The sequence below is a fragment of the Podarcis cretensis genome (assembly GCF_951804945.1).
Source record: "Podarcis cretensis genome assembly, chromosome: 17".
Taxonomy (NCBI): domain Eukaryota; kingdom Metazoa; phylum Chordata; class Lepidosauria; order Squamata; family Lacertidae; genus Podarcis; species Podarcis cretensis.
In genome coordinates this window covers 38,412,355-38,429,597 of record NC_137187.1, presented here as the reverse complement: position 1 = coordinate 38,429,597, position 17,243 = coordinate 38,412,355, and the positions used below count along the sequence as shown (strand labels likewise).

Here is a 17,243-nt window from a genome sequence, read left to right as displayed (position 1 = left end):
GATAGGTAGAAAAGCTAAGAGAAGAGGGTGGAAGTACGATACCCACATGAGCCGTGACTTCAGAGCGCATTGCCCAGTGTAGAGCCACTAAAAGTTTGGCGCACAGAGAACATCTGGCAGAGAGAGGTCTGCCCTGATGAGAGATGGGAAGATTTGGTGGAACAGGCCTGAGCCCTAACAAATTTTGATATGGGGTATTTGCATCCGGTTCCTGCTTCTGGCCCATTATGTAGTAGATTAATCTCTCCAGGGCTGGTGAGAGCAGGGTCCTCCAAAGGACACTTTTAACCATGGGTAGGCAAACTAAGGCCCGGGGGCCGGATCCGGCCCAATCGCCTTCTAAATCCGGCCCGCGGATGGTCTGGGAATCAGCGTGTTTTTACATTAGTAGAATGTGTGCTTTTATTTTAAATGAATCTCTGGGTTATTTGTGGGGCATAGGAATATGTTCATTATTTTTTTTCAAAATATAGTCCGGCCCCCCACAAGGTCTGAGGGACAGTGGACCGGCTCCCTGCTGAAAAAGTTTGCTGACCTGTACTTTTGACGGATATGCTCTCCTCTTTTTAACCCTGTGCTATTCATACAAGTAGGTCTGACTTGGTTGACTTTGGAGGTCAAAAATGAAAGCCCTGTGCTGTGTCTCAGGCTTCCATCTGATACTTAGCATCATCATCATCATCATCATCATCATCATCATTATCCTGTGCTAAGCCTCATTGTTGCTCTCTCCTGCATTACAAATACAGGCTTGTGGGTAACTCACTCAGTTACTAAGGTCTCCGTGACAAAGTGGGGGACTGTTACTAAACTGAGCTCCTTGATGGCTGAAGGTATTTTGCGTCCATTGCAGATTGAGAAGCTGGATCCCCGGGGAGTTCAGCTGGCTGCCCTATTTATGAGTGGAGTGGACACAGCCCTTTTCGCCAACGATGCATGCGGGCAGCCCGTCCCTTGGGAACATTGCTGCCCATGGATCTACTTTGACGGGAAGCTTTTCCAGAGCAAGCTAATCAAAGCCACGTGGGAAAAGGCACCCCTGATAGACCTGTGCGATGGACAGGTAAGGGTTAGCACTCCTAGAAGGAAGTGGCTGCTGAGCAGTTGATCCTGCTGCTGACTTCCTGAGTTGTTGCTGCTTAGTCCTTGATTCAGTGCCACATCTAGTTGTTCCTGTGCGTTCTACACATGCTCACCTCGTAGTTGTAGGTGAAACTAAGAGCGTTGTCAAAAGTTCTCTGGCTGCTGCTGTCTAATGCCTTTAGTTACTCCCCCCCCCCCACCACAGCAGTATTCAACAGCTGAATGTGCTTTTTTTGTGTATTGTTAAGCTGCAGGCACAAAGCTAATGAGAAACGGCCACTCTGCCTGGCCTGCTGCCATGACCAAGCCTCTGAGCAAAGTGGTATCTGGCTTCAATCTATTATCTGGAGAACGTACTTAATTACTTCATACTGAACAGAATACACCACAAGGCTCTCAGTCTCGTTAGGCATTTTTACATCCTACTGATTACAGTGGGGGAGTCAAAGTGCTTAACTTTGACGGGATCACATTCTCCATCGTCTGTTCAAATAGTTGTCAATGCAGCACATAATATGTGCCCTTGGCACCCTTCTTCCCAAGATCATACCCAGGGCAAACTGCCCTAACTGGCCCACCCTAGTTACACTCCATGACCTTGATACTGTTCTCCTTCGAAGACAGAGGTCCTATGGCTAGGTCGAGATGGCATGGGGATGAGGGACCAACTCCCTTCTCTTGCGGGGGCCCAATTAGTGCCATTGCCTTCCGTTAAGCGTTTGGGTGTAATCCTTGACGCCTCCCTTTCCATGGAGTTGCAAATTACAGCAACAGCCAAGGCGACATTTTTCCACCTTCGCCGCATCAAACAGTTGGTCCCTTACCTTTCCCGCCCTGACTTGGCCACAGTGATCCATGCGACGGTCATCTCCAGGCTTGACTACTGTAATTCGCTCTACGTGGGGCTGCCCTTGAAGCTGTCCCAGAAACTCCAGCGGGTACAGAATGCTGCAGCGAGGCTCCTCACGGGGTCTCTGCCATGGGAGCATATTCACCCAGTGCTTTTCAAGCTGCACTGGCTCCCGGTGGAGTACAGGGTCAGATTTAAGGTGCTGCTTTTGACCTTTAAAGCCCTTCACGGCCTAGGACCCTCGTACCTACGGGACCGCCTCTCCTGGTATGCCCCACGGAGAGCCTCAAGGTCCATAAATAACAACACCCTAGTGGTCCCGGGCCCTAAGGAAGTTAGATTGGCTTCAACCAGAGCCAGGGCCTTTTCAACTCTGGCTCCGGCCTGGTGGAACGCTCTGCCTCATGAGACCAGGGCCCTGCAGGATCTGATTTCTTTCCGCAGGGCCTGTAAGACAGAGTTGTTCCGCCTGGCCTTTGGCTTGGAGCCAATTTGATTCCCTCCCTCCCTCTCTCTTTTTTCTTTTTCTTTTCCTTCTCCTCCTGCGATGAGGCTACATTTTAATATTTTAATGTTCCATTATTTTAATGTTGTATTTTATTTTTGTTTTTAAGTTTGTAATCATTCATCTTGTTTTTATTATTGCTTGTAAGCCGCTCTGAGCCCGGCCTTGGCTGGGGAGGGCGGGGTATAAATAAAAAAATATTATTATTATTACACTCCATGAACTTGATACTGTTCTACTGGAGGGATACGGCAGAGGGAAGTGCCTGGCACTTTTATAATACCATCAAACTCTGGTTCAGTTATTTTTTTGTCTCCTTCCTACTCCTCCTTGATCCACAGAATGAACAGGTGTCCAAGGTAGAGAAGATGAGGCAGAGCATCCTGGAAGGCATCAACTTCAACCGCCAGGCTCCGCCTCCCCTGCTCCCACCTCCACCCTTTGTATCTTCCATGGCCCCATCCTTTTACCCTATGCCTCTCTACCCTCGCGCCATTGGTTCTGTTCAGCCTTCAGCCCCTGGGAGGACCAGAGGCTTCACAGGTAAGTTGCTGTGCTTCCAGTTGCCTCTGTTACGTGTTTGCTTCATATGATATATAGCCTGCTTCTCTCTAGCAAATAGTGAGCCAGCCACTGGGAGTAACATCATATCCTATTTGCCCTGGCAGAAAACTCTTGATCTAATTTGCACAAACTTCCTCCTGCAGGCTCCCCCCTCCCACTTATTAATGTTTGGGGTAGGGGTGGGTTTCTTTTCTTTTTAGGCAAGCTGTTCCCCACCTGCAGTCTAAAGTAGTACAGCCCCAGAAACGGTTTTGCTTCCTCGCCTGCCCTCCATCTGTGCAGTGATCTCTGTTGCATTTGCAGTAGGGCCATTTCTTTCCAACTCTCATGCTTTGACCTTGAGACCCTCAGCTGTGGGTGCAGGTGATCAAATTAGGGTGCAAACCAGCCTACTCTGCTTAGTTGCTTACTGATTCTTCCCTTTTCCTAGGTCTTCACCCTATCCCGCCACAAGGAGGCAAATTGGAGATTGCTGGCATGGTGGTGGGCCAGTGGGCTGGAAGCAAGCCATCCCGTGGGCAGGGTTCCTTCGGCATGCAAGTGGTATCTGTTGGAGGCCCAGGGAAAGGGTAGGTGCCACTAGACGAGTCACCTTGGCTTCGTATAGCCTTGGTTGTCAGGAAAGGGTCTTGTTTCCCTTTGTCCCCTGCTGTTTTATGAGATTTGGAGCTCCTAGTGAGGAGTGGGGAGCCTGGCCCCTGGATTCAGCACCTTTCTGTGGAAAGGGAAGACGAGTCTCAACAGTTTGGGAAAAGAACGAGAAGGCCAGTAAATCGGGATTGAGTGGGGAGAATCCAGAGCAAGTTGAAAGATCTTAGAATTAATTAAAGATTAAAGCTGAATGAATCTGCCTTTTTAATGATTTAATTGTTTCATCAATTAGATTTTAACAGATACCTTTTGCGATAAAAGGATATATAACCAATTTGAGATTTAGGATACTAAGCTAACCAATTTAATAACTTACTACTTTGGATGGGGAACGTTATAAAATAACTCATTTCCATTCATAAAATTGAGGTGTTGCACCTTTCTTTTCTGTTGCAGCCGTGGTCGTGATAACTCTGGAAAAACCCCCAAAGGAAACAAGAAAGTGAGCAAGCAAGTATGTGTCCCTGCCTCCCCTGTTGTTCCCTGTGCAGTATCCAAACCCTTTTTTATGTCACTGGTGGATCCTCCTTTCCCTGCTCTTCTCAAAGTATCTGCCAACTTGCTGCCAAGGGATACCACTGCAATGGCCCACTTTCTGGGTACTCTTCATGTCAGCCGCTATGAGGCACACTTTGGAAGAAATAAAAATGGATGCTGCAAATTAGGGCTTTTGGAGGTCTGCCCCCCCCCCTTGGGAGAACCAAGAATCCTTTCTTTTGCCTGCTTATTTTCAGCTCCTTTTCCTTCTAGAGGTAGCTGAGTTTTCCATCTATCAAATGAGGGCGATGTTTTAGCCCATTGCCAGCAAAAGAAGCCTTTGAGTATAAAGAATAAAAGGTAAAGGTACCCCTGCCCGTACGAGCCAGTCATGTCCGACTCTAGGGTTGTGCGCCCATCTCACTTAAGAGGCCGGGGGCCAGCGCTGTCCGGAGACACTTCCGGGTCACGTGGCCAGCGTAACGAAGCTGCTCTGGCGAGCCAGCACCAGCGCAGCACACGGAAATGCCGTTTACCTTCCCGCTATAAAGCGGTACCTATTTATCTACTTGCACTTAGGGGTGCTTTCAAACTGCTAGGTGGGCAGGAGCTGGGACCGAAGGATGGGTGCTCACCCCGCCGCGGGGATTCGAACCGCCGACCATACGATCGGCAAGTCCTAGGCACTGTGGTTTTACCCACAGCGCCACCCGCGTCCCTAGTATAAAGAATAGCAGGTTGCAATTCACCTGTCTATTGAATGGTTCCTAGGTGGAAAAGAGCTACCTGGGTATGAGAAATAAGAGAACTGTTTCTCTCCTTGGACTTCACGTCTTGCACCTTTTTTGGGGGGGGGTGTGTGACATTAATTTATTATGTTTGATTCTGCTACGGAATTTCCCCCCTATGTTTAGTTCAAGGTATTCTGTTCCACTTTTGCTTTCTTTTATTTGGCACCTGTTATTATATTTCATAATATATTTATTATGTTATTATATTTCATATTATATTGCAAGTAGATAAATAGGTACTGCTCCAGCGGGAAGGTAAATGGCGTTTCTGTGCGCTGCTCTGGTTCGCCAGAAGCGGCTTAGTCATGCTGGCCACATAACCCGGAAGCTGTACGCCGGCTCCCTCGGCCAATAAAGCGAGATGAGCCCCAGAGTCGGTCACGACTGGACCTCATGGTCAGGGTTACCTTTACCTTTATTATATTTCATTATCTTGCATCTTTTGGGATGGAAAAAACTCCTCATGATTTGGCAGTGTGATGCAGGTGGGCGAGTGGCTCTGAGGTTAAAAGAGTTCACCTCGTGGACTGGAAAACAGTATGGACTCTGTGTGTCATGCTGCATGCAAGGCAAAGGATTTTGATAGAAGCAGCCTTCTGTCCCCATCTCAGAAGTGTTTGCATCTTTAGGTTGGACCTCTCTAGTCAATATCCCAGGACCTGGGTGTTCTACTTAGTTTTTCCAACTCCAACCCCGCTAAAGGCCTCCTCTTGTACTTGCCAGGGCTCTGCAGAGGGAACTGCCAAGACACCAGAGTTCAACAACAACAACAATGGTGATAACAGCAGCAACAACAGCAGCAGCCGTCCTCAGTCCCAGGTGAACGGGAACGGGGGCACCACGCCCACAGTGGGCGAGGACCCAGGGGCTGGAGCCTGCCCCTCAGCCACATCACCTTGTGCCTTAGCCAGAGACGCTGACTCGTGCAATAACAACAGCCCGTTCTTCGGGACGCTGAGCGGGGATCCTGAACGGTGCCCGGAGAACAAGCTTTCCTTCCCAGCTCTGCAGAAAGAGGAGTGAATGGAAGCCGCCGTGGGTCCGATTGGCTGGCAGTGGGGCGGTGGAGAGAAGTGTCATGGCGTTGCAAACTAGTGGGGCTGGCGGGGGGGAGGATACACAACTTCTGCAAATCCCCAGAATGGAAACATTTGAGCTGGTGAGAATGGTTAAGTGGTGGGGATGTCCGGGAGCAGAGCTTTCTTGACAACTCGCATTTGGAGGGTTTGTGTCATGGGTGCTTCTTCTTCCCTGTGAGTAGCAGATGCAGCCCTGGAGGGGGGTGGGGTGACATGGGATGGCTTGGGACTCTTGTCCCACCTTGGGTGACCACATCGGCACTTTTTGCTCTCTGCCCCTTGAATTTGCCATTGTGCCAATCGGATCCCAAAGGGCGGCATTTTTTGTTTCCTTTTAAATTTTTTATTTGAATTTGTTTTGATTTTTTTTAATTTTATAGGGGGGGGGGAGTTGTTTTTAGGGTGCAAGATTTATGGTAATTCTGGATTTGGGGAATGGGATATTTTTTAAAGGAGAAAAAGCCGGCAAGGTTTTATTTTAAAAAGGGGCAGATTTTTCCTGCCTGCCTTGTTAATTTCTTGCCAGCTCCCCCACCAGCAGGCCAAACAGCAGTGTTGCTTGGGCGGGGGGGATGGAGGCAAACAGCATGGAGCGAAGTTTTTTTTGGGGGGGGGTGTAGGAAAAGACAATGATTTTTAAAAGAGAGAGAGAGAGAGAGCAGCACAGCTACTGCACCTTATACTCCCAAGTGTGTATAGCAGTCAGCTTGTGCTTTTTATTATATATAAGAGAGAGAAAGAGAGAGATTATATTTATATATAACGTGAATAGAGCTATATATAAATATGAACGCGGCAAGCCCGGAAAGGGTGAAAACGTTCCCGGGAGACAACTTGCGTTCCGAAATGCGCTATGCGTTCTTTGTGAATTAAAGGACCTGTGTCTCCAGCGGCCAGCAGTTGGCCCTGCTAACAGGGCTGCTGGGGCAGATGAACCAGGCCTCCTGATATCAGACAGAAAACTTCTTATCCTTGAAGCGGACGAGCACTTACTGTTACAATTCCAGGACTGTGAGCAAACAAATAGGGCTGGGGCTGTAAAGGGGTTTGGGGCTAAGGGTGGATTGTCCCCCTGTTGCCATGGGGCGGGTGGTGGGGAGGCTGGAAGTCAAAAGAATCAAACCGACCCAGAGCCTTGGGGGGGGGGCAAGAGAGGGAGGGGTAACCCAGGAGAACATACAGCAGTTCAAGTGATATACTGTTCTATAGGCTGAGGTGTGTGCACCCTGCAGCTTCAGCAAACAATCTCGAAATCAGTGCAGGGCTTGGCGTTCTCAAATCACAGCTTTTGGTTTCAAAGCAACAACTATCTTTTTTTAAAACAAAACAAAACCCCACTGATATTGAATAGGGAAATGTTTTCAAAGGGTTTCTTAGAAGAGCTAGTCAGGGTTTTCAGTGCATTTGTGAGATGGCTGGGGAGGTTTTAGGGCCTTGTACAACTGCCACTGCTTTTCTTGTAGCTGGTATCTCCCCCACTCCCCATCTCTCACCATTCGTTTCTGCCCCTTTCATTCCATCCATGTCCAATGCCATCTTACAGTTCTCTTGGGAAAAATTTTTTAGAAGCTGAATGCAGTGGTACCTCAGGTTACAAACACTTCGGGTTACAAACTCCGCTAACCCAGAAGTAGTACCTCGGGTTGAGAACTTTGCCCCAGGATGAGAATGGCAGTGGGAGGCCCCATTAGCGAAAGCGCGCCTCAGGTTAAGAACGGTTTTTGGTTAAGAACAGACCTCCAGAACGAATTAAGTTCGTAACCCAAGGTACCACTGTAACTGCAAAAATAAGCCAGTTCTCACACACACACATATGGCACAAGATAGACTGTGTACGGAAACTGTCTGGGTTGTTGTTTTTAGTGCAGAGTACACACAGTTTTGCTTATATAGAATGGATAAAATGGGTGGTTTTAAAGTGAAGAATCATATAACTGAGGTGGGAGTTTGGGTGAGCAGGATTAAAGTTCTGTTGAAAAGAGAACGCTAACCAATTTTCCAGCTGCATACGTCCATGCAGTCTGATTTCTGACATCATCCATGGCATGTGCCTCAGTTACTAGATTGTGAGAGTGTCAGAATGACCACTCCAACCTGAAATGTGTGTTGATTTTTATTTCTGCCTTCTGCTATCAATCAATCAATCCATTCTCTAGTAGGCTGAATCCCCCACCTGTGATTCTATCATAAGAGGAACAGATAAAAAACAGTTGGTCAGAAAAAATGTCCTGATGGCTATATCTGCCTCCTTGACCACAAACAGTATAGGCAAAAGAAAGTACTTCCTAACGATGCATAGCGAGCGTATGAAATTAACTGCCACAAGGGTATGGTGATGGTCGCTGCTGTAGATCCTTTTGACAAGGGCTTTCGGCAAATCCATGGGCAGAAGTTTATTTATTATTTATTTATTAAATTTGCATCCTTCCCTTCCTTCCCAAGGAGTATGGGATGTCGGTTCTGTAAATGTCTACTAACCTTGATAGCTGGATGGAGTTCAGGGATGGAATACGTTTGAATTTCAGTTGCTTGGAAGCAACAACAAGAGTCTTTGGGAAAAGGTGGGAGGGGAATCTGCCCTGTCACCCACTCAGGAATCTCTTTCTGAACGTAAAAGGGCAGTTAAAATGTGCCTAAGGCCTACGGTGTGGTGTTCATACTGTGTGTTGGGATCTTCCAAGGGGCTGAAAGATTCCTCTAGGAATGCGGTGGGCTGGACCTCTAGGGTGGGGTGTGACCTACAGCTGCTAGAAAAAGTCACCTCCTCTCTGTATCAAAAACTCTAGTGAGAACTCTGTAGCCAACAGTTGGGAGAAGGCAATGCTCTATTTAGGTTGACATCTAGAGCAGTTGGGCAAGAGGATGGCCTGTATAGCTGGGGAGCCAGGCAGGATTTTAGGAAGCAAGGAAGGGTTTCCAAAGGTTGGAGGGGTCACTGATTTAAAGTGCAGGAGGGTAATTTGGATTGTAAGCTCTTAAAGGCAGCTTGATTCTCACCCATCTACCCTACACCCCAGTGGGGACCCTTTCCTATTTTGTTAAAATTATTGTTCAAAGCAGCTGAAAACCAAACTCCCCAAGTATTAGAAATTCCTGTTTGTTCAAATGTATTGAAAATGGAAGCGTTTTCTTTTGCTGAAAATATGACTGGCAGTTCTGTTCTGAATAGCAGGGTGGGGAGGAATCCAGAAAGAAAAACGTTTTGTCAGATTTATATGCTATAAAGTATCCAAGCAGAAGCACATTTTAGGGGGCTCTGCAATACTGTATACATAAATCACCAAAGCCTACCTGCCCCCAAAGGCTTCTGATTCTCTATTGTTAGAGTTAGATGTTTCCAAAGCTGGGTGAAGTCTGTGATCCAGAAGAAGAATTTACAAAGCCCTTGCTGGATCAGACCCAAAGCCTATCTAGTCCAGCAAGCTGTTTGCCCCAGTGGGAGGCCCACAGGCAAGACCCTCTCCGATCGTGGTCTCCATTATGCCTCTGATACTAGTGGAGGCAACCTAGCGATCATGACTAGTAGCCATTGATAGCTTTATGGCCCATGCTTTTGTCCAATCTCCTTTTCATTGAGGCTTTAAACCTGTAATCCTGTACCCCCCCCCCCCCCGCACGGAGTACATTTCATTGAATTCAGTGGGACTTGCTTCTGAATAGACAGGTGTCAAATTGCTCTGTCTGAGCCTTAATTGTTGGGGTCTTGTGAGGATTCCAGTAAAGCTCAGTTTTCTAAAACTGGTTTCTAGCCTTTGTGATGGAGGTGCAATACACCAGAGATTTCTGAGAATGGAAGAGCTACCTTGCTGAGTCAAACCAGAATTTTACCACCTTGCTGAGTCAAACCAGAATTTTGGTACTCTTGTTTCCAGTGGCAACAAGCTAGATGTCCTTAAGATGTTCACAGGAGGGCATAATGGGAACGTCTGTTTCCTATTGTTTGTCCATCAAACATTTATTTGGAAGGGGGGTGTGGGATGGGAAGGATGCAAGAGAAGTTTTTCGGCACAGTTGACCTTCCTTCTTTTCTTACCTATGTATTTCTAAGCCTTTTCCCAGTCCCTTTTGCAGTCATTAATTGGGAGTCATCAAACTTCAGGACTGTGGAATATACTTGGGTTTTTTGTTGTTGAATCAAGATCTAGGACCCTAGTGCAAAATACATGCTTTTCAGAATTACCGTATTTTTCACTCTATAAGACGCACCAGACCACAAGACGCACCTAGTTTTTGGAGGAGGAAAACAAGAAAAAATATATTCTGAATCTCAGAAGCCAGAACAGCAAGAGGGATCGCTGCGCAGTGAAACGCACACACATTTCCCCTTACTTTTTAGGAGGGAAAAAGTGAGTCTTATAGAGCAAAAAATACAGTACATATCCCAGACTTGATTTAGAGTACAGGAAGTGAATGGAGCCATTCACTCTTGGTAATCTCACATCCTTCCTTCATTTCAGCAGATAGACAGACTTGTTTTGCTGTTGCTATTGTTAAACACATGTGAGTCAGAAATCCTTGTTCTACAGTTATCTCCGAATAGGTCTCAGTTTGTTACATATATTTATTTAATTGAAATTTGTCCATTGTTCATTGAAGTCCCTTGCAGAATTTGGCTTGTAGCTACTGGAATCTTGATAGACTCTTGAAATTCAGAAATGCAGTAGGTATATACTACACAGCATTGCAGGCTTCCAGAACCTGACTCTCCCATACATACATTCTTTTTTAAATTTATTTGCATATCAAATCTGAGTGTTAAATCCCCATTTTTTTCTGTAAAGTGGTAACAGGATGAACCAACTCACACTAAGAACAGTATTTTCAGCTAATAATTTTCGGGAAAGATCTTTCCCAGCTCCTCGAAATGATTTTACTAGAAAGGGTGTATGATCTGGGATTACAGTATATAGGAAGCAAAAAAGCATTGACTCTGAACTATGAATCTCACCATTAAAGCTTCCTAATTAAGCATTAAATGTTCTAATTAAGCAATAGAAAGAGCCCAGTGTAGATTTTGAAACATTGCAGCTGTAGGCAGGGGTGCATTCCTTTCTGAATCATCTTCAGTCCTATTCTCATTGGTATGCTATGACTGTAAAGTGAGACAAAACTTAAAATTGCATATCGAGGGTTTTAGAATTAGGGTTTTCAGAAAAGGCCTCACTTCAGCCTCAAGTGGATTAAACCAACAGTCTTGGGAAACTGGTGGAGAACAAGGAAGTGTTTTAAGTTTTAATTGTGCCCTGTCGCTGAATGTTCTCTGATCTGGGTTTGGCTTGATGATAACAGAAAAACACTTTATTCCCAGGTGTGAAGAGTAAATGTAAATCTTCCTTACACGATAATACTTCCTCTCACAAATGAGACACTGTTCAACCTCTTCAGTTGGGCGTGCAGTTGTCATATGAAGTTTGAGGAGTGGGATTGCAACTTTAAATGGTGAATTTGAGAGGAGGGATTTAACACTCTCTTTCTCCCTTGGGGGTGTTTCAGTTGCTTTTAGCTTTGACAGTATTTGCTGGGAAGGAAGACAACTTCCTCTCCTGACCAATGGCACACATTTCCAAGCAACTTAACCATTGCCAGTTCTGAGGTCATACCCCAGAACTAGAAAGACGCCTGCCTGCTTGAGCCATGCCTGCACTCGCACAGGCCTCGCAGCTATATTGCTTTGATATCATGTAGCCCAGGGGAGCAGCTGGATCTGCGTCACAGGCTTCTGTGACACATTTCCTTATATACCATATTTCCAGTGCTTGAAACCTTTGCAACTGGAGCAGATTGGCCCCCCTTTTTTAACCTCTTAGCAATGCCACCAGGCAAGCTATTGATTAGGTGGCGGGATTGATTTGACTTTGTCTGTCTGTCTGTGCAGACTGTAGCCATTAGTGCAGTCCCATCTGTACTACACATCTGAAACAGTACCGTACCACTTTAAGCAGGGTGGTGTAACAATCCCTCTTGCCAGGAAATGCTGGGAATTGTAGCTGTGATGTGAATTGGGGTCTCCTAACAGCCCTCGGCACCCTAACAAATCATTTGAGGGAAGCCATGCTTTAAATGTATGGTGCAAATGGAGCCAAAAATAGGAAAGTTTTGGGGAGCCCTTATCCCAAACATTTATATCTTCCGTGATTATGTGGGAGTACAGAATGTGATACTGGGCCCAGTCTTTAAAAACGAATCTTTCTAATTTTTATGGATACTAAAATAAACCTCGGAAGTTTGTGGGCAGCAGGAGTGGCTGGATAAGTTTTTCACTTTCAGGATAGGGCTTCCCCCCTATGTAGTGCCCATTAGAACCAGGCTAAATTTGGCAAAACTTTTTTAAAAAAACAAATAAATTATGCAAAATAAGACTGAAAATGTGTGTTACTTGCATAATTTATACAGGAAGAAGAATTCGGTATCTGAATATTTTAGATTTTATCTTGTTTTAACTGTGGGAAGTACACTTCAACATGGTCTCTTCCTTGCAAGCTAGGGAAAATAAAGTTTGAAGTCACTCTACTCTAGATTCACTTGACAAAAATCCTAGATAAGTTTTCCTTTAAATTCAAAAACGGATGTGGTATTGTTCAGAATTGCTCACTGCTTGCTCAGCCAAAAAGGTAGCAGGCAACATGCATCTTTAAAATATCTCTTATGAGAATTGTGGATACTTCCAGGTGGGAAGGGGATCATTAATCTTGAGCAATTTAATTTGAAGCTCAGTGTTGCATGAAAGCCAAAGAGGTAGGTGAAAATTCCTAGGTTTCTCTTGCATAATAAATCCAAATGACAAAACACCCTTCATGCATATCTATGGACTTTAGTTTAATTGCAGTTGGATAATGCTACCATTCCCACTAGTGTTACTGAATGTAAAATAGCATCTCTGATGTGATGGACATCATGTTATGATGCAAGAGTCAAGCTAACCTGACCTATCTATTATAAACCTAATGAGAAGCAATAACCAGATGATTGCCCTCAGAGGTCTGGTTCCCCATCATTTAGAATGTACTGCAGCTAAGCAAATACCTTTTCCCCCAAGCTTGTTTGGCTCCAGCATGCAGAATTGGAGCTGGTCATGTACAGACTGGAGACTGCAATTTGTGTGATACAAGAATTCAGGCATCACCACCCCTAAGCGCAAATGATCTATGGAGGCACTGAGATAAGTCTGCTGTGGTTGAGCTGGAAGATTCTAAAACTTGCAGTCCTGTAGAAGTTAGCCTTGCTTCTGGGGAAAGTGGAGAAGCCTTCGTTCCTTGGTGTTGATAGCACTCGTAGATCAGAAGTGTAGTTCAGCTATGACTGTTGGGCAAAGGTGGCTCTGCTTTGGTTGGAATGAGATGAGCCAAAGTCCTTTGGGAAAATGATACTTGACTATTGAAAGAGGGCTCTTTCTAACTCTTAAAGCAGCTTTATGTTGTCATATTTAACCTTGCGGCGAAACAGTGCTGGTTCCCCATTTCTTGCAGCTTTTGAATCTGAAGCTAATATCGGAGGTGCTTTTGCCTATAGAGCCAGGAACCAGGAGTCTCTGCAAATGCACCTAGCCATAACTAGATGGCCCCATAGCTATTTTTTATAACAAAAAAGTTTGCTTATTTAAAAATAATAATAATGAAGCCCTGATTTGCAAACTTCAAATTTTTTTTAAGTGCAGATTTCAAAATTCAGATCCTTTTGTGAGACTAGAAAGCTACAGTCCTTGAATGTAGATATAATAACTCTGAATATACTTCTCTTGATCCTAAGACGCACAAAAGGGGAGGTCAGTACGTGGCCTTGCGATGGATGGATCAGTCTGTTTCATGTGTCTTCATTCATAAATCCATTCCGTTCAGTTTCTGCATTACTCTGGATTAGTTTTGAATCCACATGAAAATTTGTATCTAAAAACGTATTTTAACTCTGTATATACATTTCTAAACATTTAAACTAGGATTTTTGTTACTTTTTTGAGACAATCCCTGTGTCTCATTAATTCAGATAAATGCAAAATCTAAGGATAACTAAATTCTAATTCACAGGGGGTCTGGATCGGGTCACTTTGCATCAGAATTCACAGAAATAAAATTCCTCAGGATTCCTCTGTAATGGAATTCCTCTGTAATGAGACCTCTTTTCTCCACGTTTCCAGAAATTAGTCACCTTAGCATTGCAGGCTGTCTGTAAAATTAAGGACTTTTCAAGCATCTTGCAGTTCTGCCTGTGGGAGCTATTGTATGACAAAGAGGCAAAAATGTAGAGCTTGAATGGATTGTGACTTTGTGAAATGAATGTCCTAATCATGAACAAATATCAGGTTTCCCTTGTGAGGGTGACCCTGAGGTAATTGTGGCATCAGTTGGACCCAAAGATTATGTTGAGTTGCGTTGTTCATTCTTTGAGAGCGGAGCTCTCAAATGCAGCGTTCTTGCTTTTCATTTGCCCTGTGTAACACTTTGGACTCTCTCCAGGGCTGGATCCTTGGATGGTACAATCTTGGCAGAGTTCCTTTGAAGTCACTGGATCTGCATCCCACATCCAGAGCCATTGATCCCCAATGGAGTAAGGTCCATTAACAACAACTGTAGGGATCTTGAATATTAAAAATAATTGCTGTGTTACTAACTTGGATGCTGAGAATTATCTGAAGTAATATGACTTTCCCCTGCACTGTGCAGTGGACCTTAAATGCTCATAAGGAAGGCAGAATATGTTCCTGTGTCCAAATCTTCTTCCTCTTAGCAGGGCTTTTTTTCAGCCAGAACTCACCAGAATTCAGTTCTGGCACCTCTTATGTGGGCGCTATTGCCATTATAAGAGAACAAGGGAGGAGTTCATGGTGAGTTCCGGCACCTCTTTTTCTAGAAAAATAGCACTGCCTCTAAGACAAAGAAAGGTTTCTTTTTAATATGAGTTGAAGTGGGAACAAATCTAATACTTTTAACTTCCTGTACTAGGCTCCAATTCAAGATTCTCCTCTAAGCATGTTTCTTGAAGTCTTCATAAGGATCTAAACCATACAATCAAAGGCATGGATTTTAGCATGCTGCCTTCATTGTTTTGTGGGGGGTGGGGTGGAGGGGGGGGGCCTTTTACAGCCAGCCTACTGACCAATATTTCCTGCATTTCTCTTCCAAATATTTCATCCCATCCTAAGGCAGCAATGCGGGATATGACTCTGGCTAGCCGTTCCCAAGGATGGCTACTAGTCAACTTAGCCAACCAGTTAGAGGGTTTTTTTTGTCCAAATATACTTAACAGTACTAGAAAAGACTTTGAAGCCTTTTCAGGGGCAGCTTTTAAACTTTTTCTGATGTCGTTTAGAATTCCACCTTTCCTTGGATTCATACGCAAACAAGCAAGCGAGCCCTTAGGTCCCTGGGGGGAAGTCACAGACATACATTATGACAGGGACTTGAATTCTTGTGGAGGGGAATAGGGGTATCCCGGTCCACAGATTAAACGTGTGTACGCTAAGAGCCTGTGAGGAAGGCACAGGGCCACTCAGTGGCCAGTTGGCACAAAGCACCAACTTTCCCCCTATCACGCAACTGTAACTTAGGCTGCAAATCCTCAGTATACTTACTTGGGTGTAAGCCCACTGAAATAATGGTGTTTCTTTCCAAGTAAATGTTATTAGGATCAAGCTGCAAGATGAATCATAAGCTAACTACAATTTTTTTTTAATCTTGTTAGCATAATTTTACTACCGAAGTCGAATCATTATAGTAGCTAACTTACCTGACATGTATTTTGCTAAATATGCATGTTCTTCTATTTTTAATTTTAATCCTTCCAATTACCCCCACACCAATCTATTTTGTAAGTCCATTTTTATTGTTTAAAAGAAATCTAACACACACCTGTTTAGAGATCTTTCAGTCTTTAATTGCTATTTACCGCTCATTACATAAAGTCAGATAGCGTCGCTCATTTTCTAGGTTTTTTTTTTTAAGATTAGAATTTTTTTCTGACTCCGTTTTGAAAGACCAACCCCCCGCTTCCCGCGTACACTTTATCTGTCTATAATATTACCCTCGCAGACGGGATGTACACTTTTTCTGACTTATAACCATTGCTCTTGTATTTTGGTAGATGCTTTGTTGATAGTAACTAAATGCCTAGTAAGATTTTAAAAGTAAAAACTTCAATCTCAGTTGTTACTTTAAGCCAATCTTTCCCCTCACACACCCTCTTTGAATAACCTTGGAAGTTGCATTTTTACCATATATATCTCCCCATGACCACCTTTTAAAATGTTTAGCCTGAGATTTTAGCTTTAAAGGGAAAAAAAAGCATACAAACCAATTTTTGATGAACAGAGTAAATCTGATTTTTTCTTTTCTTGTTAGTGATCCCCTGTCAATTGCAAGTTCATGCTTTATTTATGTGGGATAAATTCATTATTCCCTTCTTTTTTAAAATGGATTTTCTTTTTATGCTATATTAACACCTGTTCTTAGTGGATGGATAAATGTTATCTTTACTACCCCAACCTTGATAAACAAATCCCCATCTCCCCAATCCTTGCACCCCACACCAAGCTCCATAGGTTGTTGGGTTTTTTAATCAGTGTAAGTTTGGACAGGTTGCTCTAAATCAGGGGAAACTCGCAGTAGGTTTGCAATCAGAAAGCTTGGGTGTCTTTTGGGAATGTTTTTTGCTGGTGGAATCCTGGCGCGTTGTTCATCTGTTGATGATGGAGAGAGACTTACAGTGCTTAATAAATTCTATTCTTTTAGTAAAAAATAAATAAATGGTGTGTTTGTACTCCTGTGTTTTAAGCTTTGTAAAGGTACAAGGTCTGAAAGAAAGGTGTCGTGTCACTTTCGGTGCTATGTGTCTGCTGCAGCTCTGCAGAAGTGAAGAATTCAGCCTCATCTGAATTTCAGGTGTTCCTTCATGGTGTCCCTGCAGCCACTCATTTGGCGTGACGTCCATCTAATTCATACTTGGAGTAGACCCATTGAACAAATAACTTCAAGTTACTTGAGTGAAAAGGAAAGTGCAGTGCAGAACTGCAGATATTTTAAAACATGTATAGTGTATGTAAACCTGTCCACAGGGGCAGCAGATCTGGCCTCCAAGGAACACATTGCCCGCTCTCCTTCGAGGCTGGGTCAGCCACTTGTATATCTTCACTCGTCCCTTCTTCTGGCCAGTGGGATGCCGTTTTGTGGTTCACCTGAAGTGCCAAAATGTCTTGGGCTGGGCCTGCAGTGGACCTCCGTATTTTTCACTCCATAAGACCATAAGACGCACCT

The 17,243-nt window shown here is 44.4% G+C and overlaps 1 protein-coding gene and 1 long non-coding RNA gene across 2 annotated transcripts in view; one reads left to right on the top strand and one right to left on the bottom strand.

The window, feature by feature from the left end:
- Positions 1 to 8,632, top strand: part of FAM120C (family with sequence similarity 120 member C) — a 30,326-nt gene extending 21,694 nt beyond the window's left edge. The window contains exons 12-16 of the mRNA XM_079959991.1: positions 854 to 1,063; positions 2,780 to 2,981; positions 3,433 to 3,571; positions 4,050 to 4,107; positions 5,645 to 8,632. Of these exons, the coding sequence (XP_079816117.1) occupies positions 854 to 1,063; positions 2,780 to 2,981; positions 3,433 to 3,571; positions 4,050 to 4,107; positions 5,645 to 5,944 (909 nt within the window). The 3' untranslated portion in view covers positions 5,945 to 8,632. The remainder of the gene's footprint in view (positions 1 to 853; positions 1,064 to 2,779; positions 2,982 to 3,432; positions 3,572 to 4,049; positions 4,108 to 5,644) is intronic.
- Positions 8,633 to 10,729: 2,097 nt separating this feature from the next.
- LOC307206781 lies at positions 10,730 to 17,038 on the bottom strand. The gene is made up of 2 exons (XR_013834486.1): positions 12,663 to 17,038; positions 10,730 to 12,216 (listed from the first exon to the last, which is right to left on the bottom strand). It is a non-coding gene; the product is annotated as an uncharacterized lncRNA (long non-coding RNA).
- Between the last annotated feature and the right edge of the window lie 205 nt (positions 17,039 to 17,243).